At 49.3% G+C, this 20,819-nt stretch overlaps 1 protein-coding gene across 15 annotated transcripts in view; it reads left to right on the forward strand.

Annotated features, from left to right (window-relative positions):
* Positions 1-20,819, forward strand: part of AGAP1 (ArfGAP with GTPase domain, ankyrin repeat and PH domain 1) — a 639,539-nt gene that overhangs the window by 214,281 nt on the left and 404,439 nt on the right. For 8 of the 15 annotated variants that reach the window (XM_054258069.2, XM_054258070.2, XM_054258072.2 and 5 more), the window contains exon 3: positions 5,193-5,280. In XM_054258069.2, coding sequence (XP_054114044.1) covers positions 5,193-5,280 — 88 coding nt within the window. Of the gene's footprint in view, positions 1-5,192; positions 5,281-6,005; positions 6,018-20,819 lie in introns of all 15 variants that reach the window. The other 7 variants (XM_054258068.2, XM_054258071.2, XM_035306605.3 and 4 more) reach the window with 1 other exon arrangement.

Genomic DNA, 20,819 nt, shown 5'->3' on the forward strand with positions numbered 1-20,819 from the left:
CTCTTCCTGCCTTAAGTATGTAGTTCTGTGATTTTCAAGACACCGGATTCCTCCACACGTGGCTTTTTGGCTCGCTCTGGATTGATTTCCTCCATCTTGGTCTACTTCGAGCAGCCGCTTAGAAAGCTTCACAGGTGGCATGCCGCACTGGTGGGAAAGGTCATTTTGACCCCTGATTTTATTTTCCTGTCACCATCAGCTATTAATTTCAGCCAGCGTTTCAAATTAAGATAATGCCATCGTGTGTGAATATAAGGCAGTCTGTGAGGTGGCTGTTCAGCCAAACAAAACCCCTTCCCACTCCGCCCCAAGATTGATTGCCTTTGTTCCCCTAAGGGGTGAGCTTAATCTTCGCCCATCTTGTTAGGTGGAAGAAGGCAGTCACGTTCCTATGCAGAGAAGGCACATACGATGTTTGGTTTTCGAGCATTTTCTTCCTCGGGAAGGAGAAACTCTGATTTTAATTAAAAATTTAATTCTGTGGCATACTGTTTTGGATTTTCTCAGCATGAAGCTGACGAACAGCAGGTGCCCTTGAGCAAAAGAATAATTAATAGGTAGAAATTCTCAGATTATAGAGGCCCAGGGTAAAAAGATGTGCGTCGAATTAGGAGGGGAACAGCTTTATTTAGAAGCTGTCCACACAGCCTGGCTCTGAGCCTTAGTAATAAGCATCTCATTCATACTCACCAGCGTTGGAGTTACTCAGTCACTCATTCATTCTTTTACTGGCCCGGACTGTTGAGTGTCCACCTCAGGCTCTGTGTATCGGGAGGATTCAGAGAACAAGACAAGTAAGACAGGGTGCCTGCCCTGGAGGAACTGTCGGCAGCAGAAGGAGCCGGATCAGCATACTGATGTTTGCAAAATAATGTGTTCCCATTGAAAGAGATCCTTGGGGCAGAGGCCTAAGGGAGCTTTGAGGAGAGGCACCCAGTTGAGGCTGTGGCATTAGGAAGGTGTCTTCGTCTCTTCAGGCTGCTGTAACAAAATATCATAAACTGAGCCGCTTATAAACCACAGGAATGTATTGCTCACAGTTCTGGAGGCTGGGAAGTCCGAGATCAAGGCACCTGTAGATTTGATGTGTTGAGGACCTGCTTGCTGTTTTGTAGGTGGTGTCTTCTTGCTATGTCCTCATGTGGAGGAAGAGGTAAGAGGTCTTTCCCAGGCCTCGTCTATAAGGGTGATAATCTGCACCTGTGACTGCCTCGCCTCATAATGCAATCACCTTGGGGGTTAGGTTTCTATTGTAAAAAATTTTATTTATTTTGTTTTTATTTTTTGAGACAAGAGTCTTGGTCTGTCTCCCAGGCAGTGCACCAGGAGTACAGTGGTGTGATCACAGCTCATTGTAACCTCCGCCTCCCAGATTTAAGTGATTTTTCTGTCTCCGCCTCCTGAGTGGCTGGGATTACAGGCGTGTGCCACCATGTCCGGCTAATTTTTTTTTTTTTTTTTTTTTTTTTTAATAGTAAAGACGGGGTTTCACCATGTTGGCTAGGCTGGTCTCAAACTCCTGACCTCAGGTGATTCACCTGCCTCGGCCTCCCAAAGTGCAGGGATTACAGGTGTGAGCCACTGTGCCCAGCTGGGGGTTAGATTTTAACATATGAGTTTGGCTGGGAGGGTGGGGGTAGGAGGGGGAAGCTCGAACATTCTGCCACAGCTGAAGGCTTTTCAGAGTAGGTGGCATCTGAACTGATGGTAAGATGAGATTTCGGGGAATGATTGATGTGGAAAGCTTTAGTTGCCTGGAGACAGCAAGGCCTGTTGGAATGTGGCTTGGTAGCTGACTGAATAGAAGGCTGAGCAGGGAGAGGGAAGCTGAGAGGCGGGAGGGCTGTTGCCTGGGGTGTGAGAGGACAGGGTCGGGTATGGTTTTTTGTTTTTTCTTTTTTTGGGGAGAGGGGGTGCGATCTTGGAGGTTTTTCTTTTTTTGGGGTGCAGTGGTACGATCTTGGAGTGTAGTAGTGTGATCTCGGCTCGCTGCAACCTCTGCCTCCCGGGTTCAAGCAATTCTTCTGCCTCAGCCTCCTGAGTAGCTGGTATTGCAGGCTTGCACCACCATAGTCGGCTAATTTTTTTTTTTTTTTTTTAGTAGAGATGGGTTTCACCACGTTGTTCAGGCTGGTCTCGACCTCCTGACCTCGTGATCCGCCCATCTCGGCCTCCCAAAATGCTGGGATTACAGGTGTGAGCCACTGTGCCTGGCCCCGGGTATGGGTTTTTTAGAAAGGCCACTTTGGCTAATGAGTGGAGAGGGGGAGCAGCCAGGACTGGGTGAAGGAGAACATTCGGATCCATGAGCCGTCACTCAGACAGCAGACCACTATCTGGCACGTAACTCACTGAGACCTTTCCTTCCACACCCTCACGCCGCATTTGTTCTCTTCTATGTTTGTTCTTAGTAGCTGTGGGCGTCATCATCCACTTAACCAGTGTTCCTTCCTCCTTCCTATCTCTCCTCCTCCCTTCACCTCTCCTCTTTCTTTCCACTTTCTATCTCTCCTTCCTTCTTCCCATCCTTCTTTCTTGCCATCCATCTGTCCACCCACCCATCCTTTGCTTACCAGGCCTCTGCTAGGGCCAGGAACTGTGACGAGTGTACAGATTGGGAACTGGTGTCCTTGCCTGTATTTGGAAACCGAGATCTTGGCCTTCAGGATCCTAAGTGTAGTGGGAGGTGGAGCCCAGGGCATCACCAGCCACCTTCAAGGCCCTATGGGGGTTGGGGAGGGGAAGCAGGGAAGCCTTCCCAAGAGAAAGTGAAGCCCTTGTCTGGTGAGAGAGGTGGGGTGCTCAGGTGACAGGAGCAGTGAAGTGTTCTTGTGGCAAGTTCACAGACCTGCTGGGCCCGTTGGCTGACAGCAGAGTTGTGTGTGAGGATTTGGAGGGATATGGTTTGTTCCGAAAATGTTTGGAGTGTGGTCTCCAGGCAGCAGAAGTCTTCCAGGGCTTGTGAAATGAAGGAGCGCCGTTTTCTCATGGTCAGTTTCCAAGAATCTCTCCGATGTTCTCGGGGTGAAAGCAGGTGCTCGCAGGCAGGGCGAGGCCCTGGAAGCCTCCTTCTCAATCCGTGCACACCGAAGCTTCACACTGAGGTGGCAATCAGGTGCTAGGAGGGAGGGACTCCCTGACTTCCAGCCATTGGGAGCCAGGGATGGCCTCCAGCTCTGTGGTTTGAGAGGCTGGGTATGATGTGGCCTCAGAAGCTGATGAGCAGCCTGGAAGGGAGAGGTGAGCTGTGGACCTATCAAGGCACAAGTACTGTGTAGGTGGCATACAGGTATATACATACAGCCCTGGCCTAGTTCTGATGAGAGCTGAGTAGGGGTGCCGGAGCTGGGGTGGCCAGTGGCCAGGGAATGTGGTTTTGGAATAGGCAGCCTTTTTTCCCCCACATCCAACCTTCCATCAGTGAACTATGATTCCAGAGTCTACAGGGTGTCTCCTGTTAAATGGAGTCACAACTCAGAGAATGTTGGATGTGGACAGGCACATGTGGGGACATTAGAGTTGGAAGATCAGTTGGAGGTATGAGGTGGAGCCCTGGAGAGCCTCAATGTGTCCCACAGGATGGAGGCAGAGCCCACAGAGCTGGGAGGAGGTAGAGGCAGAAGCCAGTATGATAGTTGGAAGAGAGTATCTTAGCAGCAGCTGCCTATGATGAGTGAGAAAGGCTAGTGGCTTTGAAATGGAAGTCATGGGCGACCTACTGGCCAGAGCCTCAGATAATTTGAGTAGAGGCAGGAGGGAGGTCAGGAAGGGGAACCGGCCAGGTGCAGTGGCTCACACCTGTAATCCCAGCACTTTGGGAGGCTGAGACCAGTCTGACTGACTTGGAGAAACCCCATCTCTACTAAAAATACAAAATTAGCTGGATGTGGTGGCGCATGCCTGTAGTCCCAGCTACTTGGAAGGCTGAGGCAGGAGGATCGCTTGAACCCAGGAGGCAGAGGTTGCAGTGAGCTGAGATCTCCCCACTGCACCCAGCCTGGGTGACAAGAGCGAAACTCCATCTCAAAAAACAGCAAGTGGAACCAAGGTGCCCAGCTCGGGTAATGGCAGGTGGCACCTGTGCCCAGCTCGGGTAATGGCAGGTGGCACCTGTGCCCAGCTCGGGTAATGGCAGGTGGCACCTGTGCCTAGCTCGGGTAATGGCAGGTGCCTTAATGGGCACCTGTGCCCAGGGTTGGGTCCCTTGTGATGTTTTGGGCCTTTTAAGGAATAAATTTGATCATGCTTAAATTTGGTCACTAGCGATGTTCTAGTGGGGGAGGAAAAGATGAAAATGCAGGAGATTTTTGATGAGCAGCTTCCTAGAGAAGGCTGTGGGGGGTGGTATGCAGCTCCCAAGCACAGGGAAGGGGAAGCTCCCTGCAGTACTGGCCCACTTGGAGGCTTGGAGGCCAGGTGTGTCCACCGCTTGGAGGCTTCCTCTGAAGAAGCCCCTGGAGGGTCAGCCTTGCCACCAGGTTACCGCTAGGACAGAGGCCCTCATGTCACCCTCACTCCTGAGGGTCGCCTTCTAATCCAGCACAAGCAACACCTTTGCCGTCTCTCCCAGCAGCCCCAGCACTGTCCCCTTTTTCTCAGAGATGCGATGGTGGATCTTATGTCTGGGAGGCAGGTGTGACCTCCCAGACATAAGATCCAGTGTGGCCAGCCACTGCCATGCTCCTCCACCCCCGGGTCTCCCCAGACTGCTCTTTTCTGCTCCTGCTGTCCTGCCCCCAGATCTACCCTGGACTCATCCCTAGAGACGCTACTGTGCACTGGTCCTCCCACTCACCCCGCGTCACTCAGCACTGCCCTTGGATGCCACCTCACCTGCCACTTTTCCCAGTCTCCGGAGGGTGCACGGTAGATGCCAGTGGGCTAACTCAAGGAATACAACCCTGATGTTAACCATGCGCTTATTTTCTGGAAGAATGCCAAACCAGTGTTTCTGCCAGCACTGCTGATGCCATTGCAGCTGCTGAGGCAGATGGGAACGTGAGATGTTAATTAAGGGCGCTGGACTCCCTTGTACGCCAACAGGAGTACTGAACGAGCTCGGTTTTGGCCATGCAGCCAGTGCTTGGTTATGTTTGTGTTTAGGCCTCCTGTCTATTTTAGCCTCTTTGTGTTTGCAAAATGCCAAATAGAGCGATTGGATTATGCTGAACGGATGTCCGTTTCTGTTTCAGGGAATTGTGGGTAACTTGGCCAGTGGCAAGTCGGCCCTGGTGCACCGGTACCTGACGGGCACGTATGTCCAGGAGGAGTCTCCGGAAGGTATGCTGCTTGGCAGGCAGTTGCAATCTTAAGAATGTAGTTTTTAAACATTTTTCTTTAGCATATTCCAAACGTGACTTTGATGGATCACAGGTCGAGAAAGGAATAACACATACCAAGCAGTAAAAATCCTTAAGTATGTGGTTTCTTCAGTATTCTTAGCAGAGCCATTATATTCACTGTGGTGTTTGGAATAGCACAGTAGAACCATGAAATGCCGTTGAATTTATTACCTAATTGTTCTGTCCTTTCAAATGTCCTTTTAAATCCAGTGTCCTTTTTATCCATTGTTACTTCTTTAAATATTGACTGGACATTTCTGTGATCTGGATATTGAATTTATACATAATTTGTATGTAATATTAGTGATAGACAGAGCCTTTCTGGATAAGACGTTCAGATTACCACCACCATATGTTTGAGTATGTTTCCCCCCTTATATTGTATTACAAACATTTAATAATCATTTTGCATGAGAGTAAGATTTTTTTTTGCCATTAGGCATTTACTTCTTCAGTTAACATGTCCATGTTTTATTTTTGGCCTTAAATACGATGATGGTAATGATAGGAAAGCATTTAGCTCCCGTGCCCCTTAACGAAGGTGCAGTTGACGAGCAGTTTTCGAAATTAAATTTTCACTCCGTGTAACCTTGTTAAATCCAACTCTGAGACACTGAATTTCTGGTTCCTTCTTTTTCTTACCGGCTGTTCCATTCTTTGCAGATATGGATGCAGGTAACTATTCATTTTCTTCATGGCAGCGCTTGTCTTGTTGTGGAGAGAGAGGAAAGGCACCACTCTGTACTGTAGCGTTCCCTCCCCTCCTTGTTCTGTGTACCACCCTATTTTGTTTCATTTGACCTTTTTTTTCAGTTGAACATTCCACCCTGTTTTGTCCCTTAGTTGTCTTTTTAGCAGTAGTCCCGAGTAGCTTCACCTGTTTCCTGTAACACCTGTCCTAGCGTTTAACTCTTGTCCTGAATACTGTGGTACCATTCAGAAAAGTATGGAAGTGGCCTGGGGCTCTGCCAGTGTTCTGCAGAATTTTGCAACCGGTCATAAACACCTCATGCATCAGGAAGAGACCTTTCATACTGAAATGATGATGTAGGAAGGTGAGAGGTGAACATAAATGAAGGCTCGTTTGTGGGTGTCAATAAGAGAAAGCTTACCTGTCCACTGAGAAATACATACAGATGTTAGAAAACGGCATGATTTGGAGAAATGAGAACAGGTGGCATTTGGCCCCGTCTTTCCAGCTCCTTTCCTGGGCACTGTCCCTGGGTTGTGATGACTTTTATTTGCTCCTTTGTGTCTGAGTGTGAATTTTAGCCACAGCCAAATGATGACACCTAGGGAATCTTCTAGAGAAGTTCCCTTGGGTTTTCCACTTGGCTCTCAGGGCTAGCTATTGCAGAGGTTGTACAGAGGTTAACTCGCCTCCAGGTGAAATAATCACCTTTTCCAAGTAAAGCTGCCTTCAGGCCCCTTCAACTCTGTGGATTTCAACCTGGGATCACAGGACGTTACGTGGGTCGGGCCCAGTTTTGTTGCTGTTGCTCTGGCTGTCTCTGGCCCTGGGGTCTGGGTGTCTGTCAGGGCAGTGCTGGAGGCCCCGGGTCTCCGTAGTAAGAACAAGGACCACGACTCACTCATGGTGGCCTTTCTGTTATATTGTTATTTGGTCATTTTTATGGCTTTTTGCAGTTTTCCTTTTGGGCATTTACAGTGTGTTCCATCATATTTGGGCCCAACTGTGACATCTTTGCAATGCGTAATTGACCCTTATATTTTCACTAACACCAAGGCATTGCTCTTGCATGTTTATACATCAAAAGGAAGGACTGCCCCCGTGGGATGACCTAAACTGATCACTAACGCCCCTGCGTCTTTGATTTTGCAAGTAATACATTTTACTCCACTGAAATTTCATAGTATTGTGTATGGTTTTTAAAAATACATTTGTTTTGAGGGTAGGAGCATGGATGAGTGCGTCCCATTCTTCATCCGCAGAGTGGAAATAACTTATCGCCTGCGTGGGGCCCCGTGCCCAAGGCTTCCTGCGTCAGGGGAAAGGTCATGACCCCTGATCTTTAATCACGCCCTGCTGCAGCTCTCCCGAGGCATCTGGCCTCGCACCTTTTCACTCGAGGTCCCAGGGATTGTTCTGTGGGAGTGTGAGGAGCTCACAGCAGCAGACACCCAGGTGCACCCCAGTGGGTGTGCGTCTAGGGCCCCTGGTGCTGAAAGAATTATGAATACAGGTGTTGCCTTTTGCCTGGAAGCCTCAGCCCTGCTGAATTCACATTTCTCATGGCTGGGCCACCTTTCCCATGTAGAATCAAGCAGGTGGCCACTGCCTTTGCCTCTTTTAATGAGACCAGGGAACGGACTTTCACTCCCTGTTCACGTGACCTGTGTGCCTCCTGACAGTGGCAGGGAGGTGGCGGTGGGGGGAGCCATGACTTGTACTGTAGCTTGTGACGAAGGGAGCCATACTTGCTGTTTGGGAAAGAAAACGAATGAGAAGCCATGATTCTTTCATACGAAGGTCGTGCCATCCTTCTCATGCTCAGGGAGCCTGTACCTGGAGAGTGATTTCAGTTTTTGTCCAGCCAGTCCATGATGATCAGTTACCCATGCTTGCTTAAGTGAGAAGCCTTAGGTATGGAGTGTAGCGGGTTTGGGATATAATTTACTGTGTCGTGGCCTGGGTGTGTGGAGAACAGCAAAGGGCTGTGTCATCTTCAGGGAGTGCTGGAGGTTGACAAGCTGATGATAGCTAAGCCTTACCTGTGCTTAGTTCATAACCACACAAAGGCGAGGGCACAGCCGATGGGAATGGTTGGCGCCCGGCTGAGGGATCGGATTGAGTGAGCTCTGTGTCCTTCCCATTTCTTTGTGTTACTGTTACCTTCTCGTCGGTCCACCTTTCCTCTTACAACTGCTAGAAGGATCAGCTGGGCAGCTGCTTTGAATGCAAGGCAGTTTGCTGTGGATCTCCCTGTCCAGATAGCTCCTTGGATTCTCCCTGTGCTTCTTAGTGTCTGTACCCTATTGTTCTGATTAAACTAGCGCGCGAATATCCTTTATCCCGATCCTGACTGTGGCTGGGATACGGAGATTGCTGGGAGGGGTGAGGTGGTGAGGGGTGGGGGGTGAGGTGGTGAGGGCCTTCCTGTCTTCAGGGGAGAGCTCTCTTGGTAGAAACACTTCCGGTGCAGAGCCGTCTCCAGATCCGAGCCTGCGTTTCAGGAGCTCCATCAGATGCATTTTAGTTCCATTCCAGAGGGTAACATCTGCTGTCTTTTAACTGTATGGTGCATTTTGGTTGATACTTTATTTTTGTAGGCAAGAGAGCCATCTCACAAGAGGTAGTAAAGGTGCAGTTCAAATGAGGGCAGGATGTAAATGTTGTTTTCTTCCATTAGTGAATTAACAATGCAAAAGTGGGAAACTCTGTAGGGAGCAGTGAGAATAACCCTCTTGTAGAGACAGATTCCTTAATGGTGTGTGTGTGCACACCTAGGTGTGTAATATATGTATGTGTGCCTCAGTCCTAGGGGTGTGGTAACAAAGTCTCACAAACTGTGCTTACAGCCGAAGTGTATTCTCACAGTTCTCAGAGGTCCGAAATCTAGCCGTTTGTCGGGGTTGGCTCCTTCTGCAGGCTTTGAGGTTGAGTCTGCTGCATGTCTGTGCACAGCCGTTCTAATTTAATTTGTCCCTGAATATCCTTTGTCCTGGTCCTCACCTGTGGCTGGCATGTGTAGATTGCTGGGAGGGGTGAGGTGGTGAGGGCCTTCCTGTCTTTAGGGGAGAGCTTCTGGTGGTTGCCAGTGATCTGTGGCATTTCTTGGCTCGTAGACTCCTAACTTCAATCTCTGCCTCTGTCGTCACAGCGTTTTCCCGGTTATCTGCGACTGTGTCCAAACTTTTCTTAGAAGGACACCAGGCATTGGCTTTAGGGCTCACCCTCCTCCAGCATGATGTCATCTTGATCCCATCTGCAAACACCCTTTGTCCACGTAGGGTCACATCACAGGTCCTAGGGGGGCACAGCTCAACCTGCAGCAGTGTGTGTGTTATATACCTGTGATGTTCTCCAGAGGTGTTCAATCTTTCATCTTCCCTGGGCTACCTTGGAAGAAGAAGAATTGTCTTGGGCCACACATAAAATATACTAACACTAATGATAGCTGATGAGCTTAAACACACACACACACACACACACACTCAGTGTATTAAACACACACACACTCTTAGTATATTAAACACACACACATACACACACTCTTAGTGTATTAAACACACACACATACACACTCTTAGTGTATTAAACACACACACATACACACACTCTTAGTGTATTAAACACACACACTCTTAGTGTATTAAACACACACACACACTTAGTGTATTAAACACACACACACTCTTAGTGTATTAAACACACACATACACACTCTTAGTGTATTAAACACACACACACACTTAGTGTATTAAACACACACACACTCTTAGTGTATTAAACACACACATACACACTCTTAGTGTATTAAACACACACACTCTTAGTGTATTAAACACACACACACTCTTAGTGTATTAAACACACACATACACACTCTTAGTGTATTAAACACACACACACACACTGTTAGTGTATTAAACACACACACACACTCTTAGTGTATTAAACACACACACTCTTAGTGTATTAAACACACACACACTCTTAGTGTATTAAACACACACACACACACTCTTAGTGTATTAAACACACACACACTTAGTGTATTAAACACACACACACTCTTAGTGTATTAAACACACACACTCTTAGTGTATTAAACACACACACACACTCTTAGTGTATTAAACACACACACACTCTTAGTGTATTAAACACACACACACACTCTTAGTGTATTAAACACACACACACTTAGTGTATTAAACACACACACACTCTTAGTGTATTAAACACACACACTCTTAGTGTATTAAACACACACACACTCTTAGTGTATTAAACACACACACACACTCTTAGTGTATTAAACACACACACATACACACTTAATGTATTAAACACACACACATACACACATACACACTCTTAGTGTATTAAACACACACACACTTAGTGTATTAAACACACACACACATACACACACACACTCTTAGTGTATTAAACACACACACACACACACACACACACACTCTTAGTGTATTAAGAAAGTTTATGAATTTGTGTTGGGGGACATTCAGAGCTGTCCTGGGTGGTGGTTAGAGAGGCATGGGTTAGACAGACACTGCAGGCGGAACTATTGGAGTCGCCCATCACTTGGTACTGGTCACAGTTCCTGCCAGGGATGCTTTGACAAGCTCTGCTGCTGTTCTAGAACCTCACAAGGACTCATCGGCTGGCAGTAACCTTCACACCTCAGAGGACAATTTCACAGCTGCCATTCACTTCCTGTAAAGAGAATCAGATGAAAATTACTCATTTGTCATTTGAGCTCTGTTAATGGCCGCTAATTAGAATCACGAGTGACGCTTTGGGTGTGTGACGTGACTTCCCCGGTCGAGTTTTTATGTGCTTAATATTCAGTGTGCACCTGCCTCACAAGGGTGGAGGGTTCCCTATGTACAGAAGTGTCCCAAACAGGGAGGAGAGACTGAGGAAGGCTGAACATCCAGTGTTCATTAGGAAAAGCTTTAAGAGAAAATACCAGGGGCTGAGAGCAATTTATAACTACCAGGTAGGGACAAATGAGAAGCAGTGGGTGAGATGAAAAGCTGGACAGTTACATAACTCAGGAAAGTAGAGTTTTTGAGTATAAGTCATAAGAAATTCTCAAACATACTTTCGCTTTTTGCCTGGGAAGCAGGAAATTAGGCCACATCCATCTCATTTACATCCCTCCAAGAGAAGCCTTTCACTTGTCTGTTTGGTTTATTTGGCTCACATCAGGGTTTGATAAAGGCTTGGAGGGTCTGTAGGAAGGAATGAGCTGCTTCACCTCCTAGAGAAAGGACCTCTCTGTAATGACTGTGCACAGAAACTCTTGGAGAACAGCAGAATGGTTTCAGAAGCGGGTCATTGCAAAAGGGTGGTGCACTGAGAAGGTCCTAGAGTCCTGGGCTGTCCTGAGTTCCCACAGACTCTTCCCTGCTTCACAGTTGTAAGGACTTAAAGGAATGTGTGTAAAAGACTGGGCTAATGATAGACGCTGGGGCCCATGCCAGGGTGGAGGGTGGGAGGAGGGGGAGCATCAGGAGAAATAACTAATGGTGGCCTAATATCTAGGTGACGAAATAGTCTGTACAACAAACACCCACCACCCAAGTTTACCTCTACCACAAACCTGCATGTGTACCCCTAAACTTAAATAAGATGGAGTATTTCTTTAAAAACCTCGACTTTAGTGTCTGGCGTGAGGGCGCAGTAACACCTTCTTTTTTTTGAGACGGAGTTTCGCTGTTGTTACCCAGACTGGAGTGCAATGGCACGATCTCGGCTCACTGCAACCTCCGCCTTCTGGGTTCAAGCAATTCTCCTGCCTCACCCTCCCGAGCAGCTGGGATTACAGGCGCGTGCCACCATGCCCAGCTAATTTTTGTATTTTTAGTAGAGACGGGGGTTTCACCTCGTTGACCAGGATGGTCTCGATCTCTTGACCTCGTGATCCACCCGCCTCGGCCTCCCAAAGTGCTGGGATTATAGGTGTGAGCCACCGCGCCCGCCTAACACCTTCTAACATAGTGCTCCACCCCTGGGTCCCTGCGGCGTAAGAGGCATCCTCTTCCACGTGTGGGCCACCAACAGGGATCTGCCGGGAGGCCCTGTCCCTGTACTCCCCTGAGTCTTTTCCGCCCCCATCTCCTATGCTGTTCATCTTTATCTCGCCCCTCTTACCACACTCTAGGTGTCTGTTCCTGGATCTCTAAGGGTAGAAAAACCAAGGCATAGGTGGTCATCTCCCCTCCTCCACGTGTTCGTTCCAGCCGCCCCAGCCGAAGCCGAGAGTGGAGCCCCTAGGCATCCCTGAGACTGCTCATATAGCTTGAAAACTAGAGACAAGAACAGAACTGGCGAGGCGCTGTGGCTTACGCCTGTAATCCCAACACTTTGGGAGGCTGAGGTGGGTGGATCACAAGATCAGGAGATTGAAACCATCCTGGTCTACCATTTCAGTAGACCCTGCCCACTAAAGTACAAAAAATTAGCTGGGCATGGTGGTGACTGCCTGTAGTCCCAGCTACTCGTGAGCCTGAGGCCCCGGAGATGGCTTGAACCTGGGATGCAGAAACTGCAGTGAGCCAAGATTGTGCCACTGCATGCCAGCCTGGCAAAAAAACAAAACACAGACTGGGAATGGGCTGACCACCCCTCTCGTAGGTGTCCTAGACTAGGGTGGGGTCTCACACCTTGGGGCAGGGGATTTGGTCAGGAGGTGTTCTGGTTGGAAAGGCATCTGGTGCAGGATCGCTGGGCCTTCCCCTCTTGTTTCCAGCATCTCAGGGGTCAGGCTTTGCTGCGCTGAGGCTGAGGGGCTCTGGGGTTTTTCCACTGTGCGTTTGGTTTCTGTTGCTTGTTCCCAGCTGCTGGTGCGGCATGCTGGAGGAGAGTGCTAGTGGCCAGTTGCTTCTGGCCTCCAGGACCAGCTGGCTGTCGGCCGCCTGCGAGTCCGTGTCCCCGGGTGAGCCTTGCCACCCTCCTCCAGGACTGCCTAGAACTGTTTCCTGTCATCAGCATAGTAAATGTGTTCTCAGGAGCACATGTATCTTAAATATGTTTTAAGGAATGTTTGCTTAGTTTCTTAGAAACAAAACATGTGGGAAACACCCGGTCTGATTTTCTGGAACACGTGAAGTGCATTTAAGCTGTCAGCTCCAAAAACCCTTTCCAAGTCAAATAACTTAAAAAAAAAATGTTGTCAGCTACCACTGCATCCCAGATGTGAGGGCTTATTTCTGAAGCTGTTCCTGGGTGCTGTTTAATGTTGCAGTGGAAAAAAACCGGTAACACTCCAATAAAATTTGACTAGTCATGAAATCCAGCCTTTTAGATTTTTCAACCTGAATTTGACCATTACTTGCAACCAAGTGATTATAAACACATGATGTTTTTTTAGTGAGCATCTGTAAATGTTGAGATTATGAGCCTGCTGGTATGTTGGGTTAGTAAGAAGTTAGTTCGGCCATCTTCACTAACGATTTTCAGGATTAACCTGAATGCTCACCATGGAAATACCATTCCCCTGGTCTTCTGTGTGGGACAGTCACTAACTTTACCCCTGGCATGGAAGCCGTAAGTGAGGATCAGGTGATACTGTCTAAAAATAGGTAAAGCATGCTAAAATTATGACTCGATATTCAACAAAATAATAAAAGAGAAGCATGTTCTATTTCATTTTGAGCAAGAAAAGCTGTAGGCTGGGCACGGTGGCTCATGTCTGTAATCTCGGCATTCTCGGAGGCCAAGACAGGTGTATTGCCTGAGTTCAGTAGTTTGTGACCAGCCTGGGCAACATGGTGAAACCCCATCTCTACTAAAATTCAAAAAATTAGCTGGGCGTGGCGGCACGCACCTGTAACCCAGCTACTTGTGAGGCTGAGGCAGGAGAATTCTTGAACTTGGGAGGCAGAGGTTGCAGTGAGCCAAGATGACACCACTGCACTCCAGCCTGGGCAACAAGAGAGAGACTCCATCTCAAAAAAAAAAAAGGTTGTAAAATCAGAATACGGAGATTGTCATGTCTTTGGCATTGACGAAATTGGCAGGACAAAGTGTGTTTTTCGAGTTGGCTGTATGGAACTCAGAACGTATTTTCCCATATTGTTATAATTAATTTGACAAGAAATCCAGGGCTTACTGAAAGCCATACTGGGCCTTCGGTGGAGCCTGCATTCTCGAGAAGACATTTCTGAGTAATAACGGTGATTCAGGACTGGGACCTACACCTGGCCTGGGAGCACCCTGAAGAGGACAGGCCCGCTGGCTTCTGTCAGCATCCCAGCTTCCCCAGGGTGGTGCACAGAGGCCCCTGCATGTCCCTCAACTCAGAGAGCCCAGAAACAGCACAGCCCATGCTGTTGACACACTGTTACTTTCCTAAGAAACCTCATGTTTTTTTAAAAAAAAAAAACATTCTTGAACAGGAAAAAGGAGACTAGAGCCTAGAAAGTCTCACATATGTAATTAAAAATCATTTTTCCTAAGGAAATTTGACCCCCGAGGGGCTCTGAGGCTGTGTGTGCGCTTACCTGTTCATTGCAGATGGGCAGTGCCATTGGCACCATCACAGTGGGACCACCATCATGTACTTTCACCTGGGTTCATTGCTCTCCTCTGCCCACGTCTGTGGCCTCGATCACGTCATCTCTCTGGAAGCCCAGCGCCAGGTCCAGGAAGCCAAATAGCAGCAGACCAGTCTGTCCCTGACCAGGCACTGCCTGTTCTGGTCTGGAAGCCCCTGGGCCATGCTCACTGTATTAGTCTATGCTCTTTTGGTTGCAAGAGATAGTTGACCAACTTAGATTAGCTAAACAGAAAGGTAGAGAGGGGTCAGCGGTGAATTCTTAACTTTTTTTTTTTTTTTGAGATGGAGTGTCAACTCTGTCTCCCAGGTTAGAGTGCAGTGATGTGATCTTGGTTCACTGCAACCTTTGCCTCCTGGGTTCAAGTGATTCTTCTGCCTCAGCCTCCCGAGTAGCTAGGACCATAGGTGCCATCACAACTGGCTAATTTTATATTTTTAGTAGAGACGAGGTTTCACCATATTGGTCAGGCTGGTCTTGAACTCCTGACCTCGTGATCTGCCCTTGGCTTCCCGAAGTGCTGGGATTATAGGCGTGAGCCACCGCACCTGGCCAGGTTTGTCCCTTGTACATTGTAGCCAGTGTGAGGGTCTGGGGGTTGCTGTGCCGTTCGGTTCTCTTTCCTAATTGATAGGTCAGATTGCAGCCAGCTTGCATTGTTTAAACTTGGGTGCTGAAGGAGAAGCGCCCGGGGTATGTTTGCGTTCATCCCAAAGGTACCTCTGGTAAATGTCTCCCTGTGACTTTTACAGTCTCACTTAGGCTGTGGTCCTCTAACATTTTCAGGGAAGTTTTTCCTTCTTAATGTCCAAGGCTGACAGCTTAGTCTTTGGAATGTTATACATTGTTTACATCTTAAAAATAACAGCTCACAAAATAATTTTTTTACATCCTCCCTCCGGCATCATGAACCACATTAACTCACCACCACTCCTCCTCTCCCTTCTCCCCCAGCCTGTTTTATTGGTGTCATGAAAGGGGAGGGATGAGTACCTCGGAAGGTACCTCTATTGACCGTAATGCAGCCTGTCTTAGACTGAGGCCGTGCAGCCATCAGGGTGGGATGGTTTCCTGTGGAAGGCAGCATGGAAAGGAAGGGATACGGAAGAAAACCAACTGCAGAGAGAAGACAGCGTGGGCTTGCGGCATGTCTGGTTTGGGGACCGTGCGGTGACCGAGCTGCATGGCTGTGGGTGGGGACGGAGAGTCTGACGCTTCAAAGGAGGGCGGGAATTAAAGTGGACGTCCGGAGCACATGTTCCACTCACTGCCAGTTAGAGGTGGGGTTGCCTCTCGCAGTTCCCGCAAGAAGATGCTGCGTCCTGTAAGATCGTGCCTGTCTGGTGGGGGCCTGGACACTGAGTGCCACTTCTCTGTTCATGGCAAACTCCAAGGGCCAGGACAGTGGAGGCAAGGGAAATTGAAGTTGAAAGAAAGTCCCAACAGCAAATCAGGTCCAGTGCCAGAAAGAATGACGTCAGGAGAATCTGAGATAAGGTGAAAGTGTCCCTAAGCTCTTGGCTCTGTTTCATGTACTCCAGCAAAAGCCAGCCAGCTAGCCTGAGAGTGGAGGCCTCCATGGCTGCTGGCTGTGAGATCTGAGAAGGGCTGGGCGAGAGACAGAGACAGACAGACAGACAGACACACAGAGAGAGAGAGTTTTCTCTTAAATCAATGTACATTAGGCTATATACAGCTGCCAATGATCTGTAAAAGATGACAGTTTCATAGGTTCCAATGGCTTAACCTAATAAATGCATTATTGATTGGCCCACACCAAAGTGGAAATCTGATTCAGCCCACAGTGTAGGCCTTTATCCATGCCCGGTGGCTTTCAGAACACATGTGTTCAGAAGGATTCTGAGGCAGGGTCTGGGTGCTGGCAGAGCCTAGAGTGACAGCCGTTGGTGCCTGCCCTGGGTCGGGAAGCTGGTTGGTGGTGTGTGTTCTTGTTGAGTGAGAGCAGCCCATATGGCCAGCATTTGTTTCCTGAGCTCCATTTATTAACTTTGTATTTTTTTTTTTAATTAGCACCACCACAAATAAGGAAAAAAATCAGCACTTGCTCTTGGAAGGCCAAATAGGTAGAAATGAAAGGGTGCCTGGTTGAGCAAAAGTGGGGGTGGCAGGAAGGGAAGCCAGACTGCGGCCTCTCCCTCTAGACACTAAGAAGGGAGTAGCTTTAGGTTGCATGAAGAAGGGAGGGTTGGAGTCTGGACAAGAGCGGGGACTGTGGAGGAACCGTCAAAACTCAGGCATGATGTGGCTGCACCATCTGGCAGGGGGCCGGGCTAGCGGAGGTGTGGGTCTTCATGTCCCAGGGACGGAGGGAGGAAAAGTGGAGTTGTCTGGGCAGAGGCATGATGGTGTCAGAGCAGCTGGGCTCCAGGGCTCCAGCCAGGTTATTAGCAGGAGCACTGGTTTTGGAGAGGGACTTAAGAGGACAGAGAGGGGAGTCCCCAGGCCACCGCTGGACCTTGACACTGGCTAATGGGATGAGCCGCTGGAACCCATCACCGTGAAGCCCCCTGCACTGACTAGGGCGCATGCCCTTTCAGGAGCTGCATCCGCTTATTAGGTCTAAGGAAAACTTGTTCCCAGGTGTGTATGGGCTGTACAGGACCATGTGACCTGGCACCCACTCTAACTTGTGCGGCATCTTGGCTGGGAGGCCCAGGGAGCCTGGCAGTGCCTCAGTGGCAGATGCAGCTGGTTCCAGGATGTTCCAGATGCAGGACGTTCCTGGAAGAACCGCTGCTCCTCACGGGGTAAGCTCAGCCTGAGAGCCCGTGGCCCCTCCCCCGCGAGGATGTCAGGGGGCCAGTCTCGCCTCTGCCAGCTATGGATGGGAGACTGGACCGGGTCTTGGTGCCTTCCATCTCAGGGCGTTAGTCCACTTGGGTATTCTTGGGGACCAAAATTCTACCTAAGATGGGGACAGAGGCCTGGAGACAACCTGCTTGCCTCCTTCCATTAAAGGCATTACAGTGTCACCACAGGACTGCGACGAGTACAAATGCGTTTTCTGGAGTCTCCAGGGGAAAAGGAGCATGGGCAGTTAGAGTAAAGTCCATCTGTCAACAAAGCAATACCAAAGAGGAGATGGCAGCAGCGACCTGTCACCTCTTCTGTGTTGCTCCTGCCTGAGAATCAAGGGTTTTAGTTTTTTTAAAGGGTCTTAAACATAAAAACAAAGAAGGATACAACCTGCAAGACCTAAAATATTTGCTTTCTGGCCTTTACACAGACAGTTGGCCAGCCTCCTGCTCTACAGCATGTGAAAACGACATAGAATAGTCAAATCACATAGGATTTCTTGATGTCTTCATGCAAACTAATCGCATAGCGACCACCCTTTCTTAGTTTCCTGAAACAAGCAGCTTATTTACATGCAGAGAATTATATGCGGACAAACAGCCTATAAGCCTTGTTCCTCTACATACTCACTTCCTGAATTGCATGTTGAAAGCTCATGTAAAGCAGATTATTTTTTAATGTAAAGTTCCCATGGGAAGCACTAGTGCAGAGCAGTAGGGTCTGAGGGAGGAGGAGCCCGTGTGCCCATGGGAGCAGCTGAGTGACCGCTGAGGGCCGCCACACGGTACTCTGCTGTCCCCATCACCTTCTGTTCTCTCTGGATTTTACGCTTGTGCCGTTGCTCATGCATTTCAGAGCACGGAGCTGTTACTGGTCGAGAAAGCCTTATTTAAATACCCCGGATGAGGGGTTAGGCGCTTTCTCCAGTTCTGCAGTGTTCTCTGTCCTTTTTACTTCTTTTTTTAACGAGACAGGGTCTCACTCTCACCCAAGCTGGAGAGCAGTGGTGCCATCGTGGCTCACTGTACCTTGAGCTCCTGGGCTCAAGAAATCTTCTTGACTTGGCCTCCCAAAGTGCTGGTATTAGACGTGTGAGCCACCCTGCCTATTTTACCTTTTTTATGCTTAAAATAAATGTACAAAACATTAAAAATCATTTTCCTCCTAAGAACCAAACGTGTATGACTAAGTATGTCAAGTTGACTACACAGGCTACTTCAGAGACAGCGGGAGATGCTGACATAGTCAAGCACCACTGCATTGGTGGGTACTGGGAGATTTTCAATCAACAGTTTACTTATTTGGTTATAAATTAGGTTTTACCAGGTGGGGCCCATCATTGTATGATTTTTTTTTTTTTCATCAGAGTGGTGACTGAAAAGCAGCCGCCCTGCTTTCTCCGAGAGATGCAGGCTGAGCCTTCCCGCAGCTCGCCCCAGCCCCCAGCAGCTCATTCACCCCAGTCCGCAGCAGCTAGTTCACCCCAGCGCCCAGCAGCTAGTTCACCCCAGCCCCCAGCAGCTAGTTCACCCCAGCCCCCAACAGCTAATTCACCCCAGTCCTCAACAGCTAGTTCACCCCAGCCCCCAGCAGCTAGTTCACCCTAGTCCTCAGCAGCTAGTTCACCCCAGCCCCCAGCAGCTAGTTCACCCCAGCCCCCAACAGCTAATTCACCCCAGTCCTCAACAGCTAGTTCACCCCAGTCCTCAGCAGCTCGTTCACCCCAGTCCTCAGCAGCTCGTTCACCCCAGTCCTCAGCAGCTCGTTCACCCCGGCCCCCAGCAGCTAGTTCACCCCAGTCCTCAGTAGCTAGTTCACCCCGGCCCCCAGCAGCTAGTTCACCCCGGCCCCCAGCAGCTAGTTCACCCCGGCCCCCAGCGGCTAGTTCACCCCGGCCCCCAGCGGCTAATTCACCCCGGACCCCAGCAGCTAGTTCACCCCAGCCCTCAGCAGCTAGTTCACCCCAGCCCCCAGCAGCTAGTTCACCCCAGCCCCCAGCAGCTAGTTCACCCCAGCCCTCAGCAGCTAGTTCACCCCAGTCCTCAGCAGCTAGTTCACCCCAGCCCCGAGCAGCTAGTTCACCCCAGTCCTCAGCAGCTAGTTCACCCCGGCCCCCAGCCCCCAGCCCAGCTCTCCTTGTCTTGTGGGAGTCAGTTTCCTCCTGCTGCTTCTCTGGACGATCAGTTCCATCAGGGCAGAGATCTTGTCTTGTTCCCCTATTCCGGCAACAAGGCTGAGTCTCGCTTCTGATGGGGCTGGTATTTGTTTGTTGGTGGTTGAGATGCCCAGGATGTTCTTGACATGTGTCGGGTGGTGATGGAGAAACAGCCACAGGCCCTTGTGGTATAGTTGCAGAAAAGGGGCTCACACTAATAGGAACCGGACGGTGTCACTGGCTGAGTATGCAGCAGATGCGTTCCCTTCGTTATTTATCACCTGCTTACCTGAGTGTGCGGCAGGTGCGTTCCCTTCGTTATTTATCACCTGCTTACCTGAGTGTGCGGCAGGTGCGTTCCCCTTCGTTATTTATCACCTGCTTACCTGAGTATGCGGCAGGTACGTTCCCCTTCATTATTTATCACCTGCTTACCAATGCGGCAGGTGCGTTCCCTTCGTTATTTATCACCTGCTTACCTGAGTATGCGGCGGGTGCGTTCCCCTTCGTTATTTTATCACCTGCTTACCTGAGTGTGCGGCAGGTGCGTTCCCCTTCGTTATTTATCACCTGCTTACCTGAGTGTGCGGCAGGTGCGTTCCCCTTCGTTATTTATCACCTGCTTACCTGAGTGTGCGGCAGGTGCGTTCCCCTTCGTTATTTATCACCTGCTTACCTGAGTGTGCGGCAGGTGCGTTCCCCTTCGTTATTTTATCACCTGCTTACCTGAGTGTGCGGCAGGTGCGTTCCCCTTCGTTATTTATCACCTGCTTACCTGAGTGTGCGGCAGGTGCGTTCCCCTTCGTTATTTATCACCTGCTTACCAATGCGGCAGGTGCGTTCCCTTCGTTATTTATCACCTGCTTACCTGAGTATGTGGCGGGTGCGTTCCCCTTCGTTATTTTATCACCTGCTTACCTGAGTGTGCGGCAGGTGCATTCCCCTTCGTTATTTATCACCTGCTTACCTGAGTGTGCGGCAGGTGCGTTCCCCTTCGTTATTTTATCACCTGCTTACCTGAGTGTGCGGCAGGTGCGTTCCCTTCGTTATTTATCACCTGCTTACCTGAGTGTGCGGCAGGTGCGTTCCCCTTCGTTATTTTATCACCTGCTTACCTGAGTGTGCGGCGGGTGCGTTCCCTTCGTTATTTATCACCTGCTTACCTGAGTGTGCGGCGGGTGCGTTCCCTTCGTTATTTATCACCTGCTTACCTGAGTGTGCGGCAGATGCGTTCC

This window comes from Callithrix jacchus, chromosome 6 (assembly GCF_049354715.1).
Source record: "Callithrix jacchus isolate 240 chromosome 6, calJac240_pri, whole genome shotgun sequence".
NCBI lineage: Eukaryota > Metazoa > Chordata > Mammalia > Primates > Cebidae > Callithrix > Callithrix jacchus.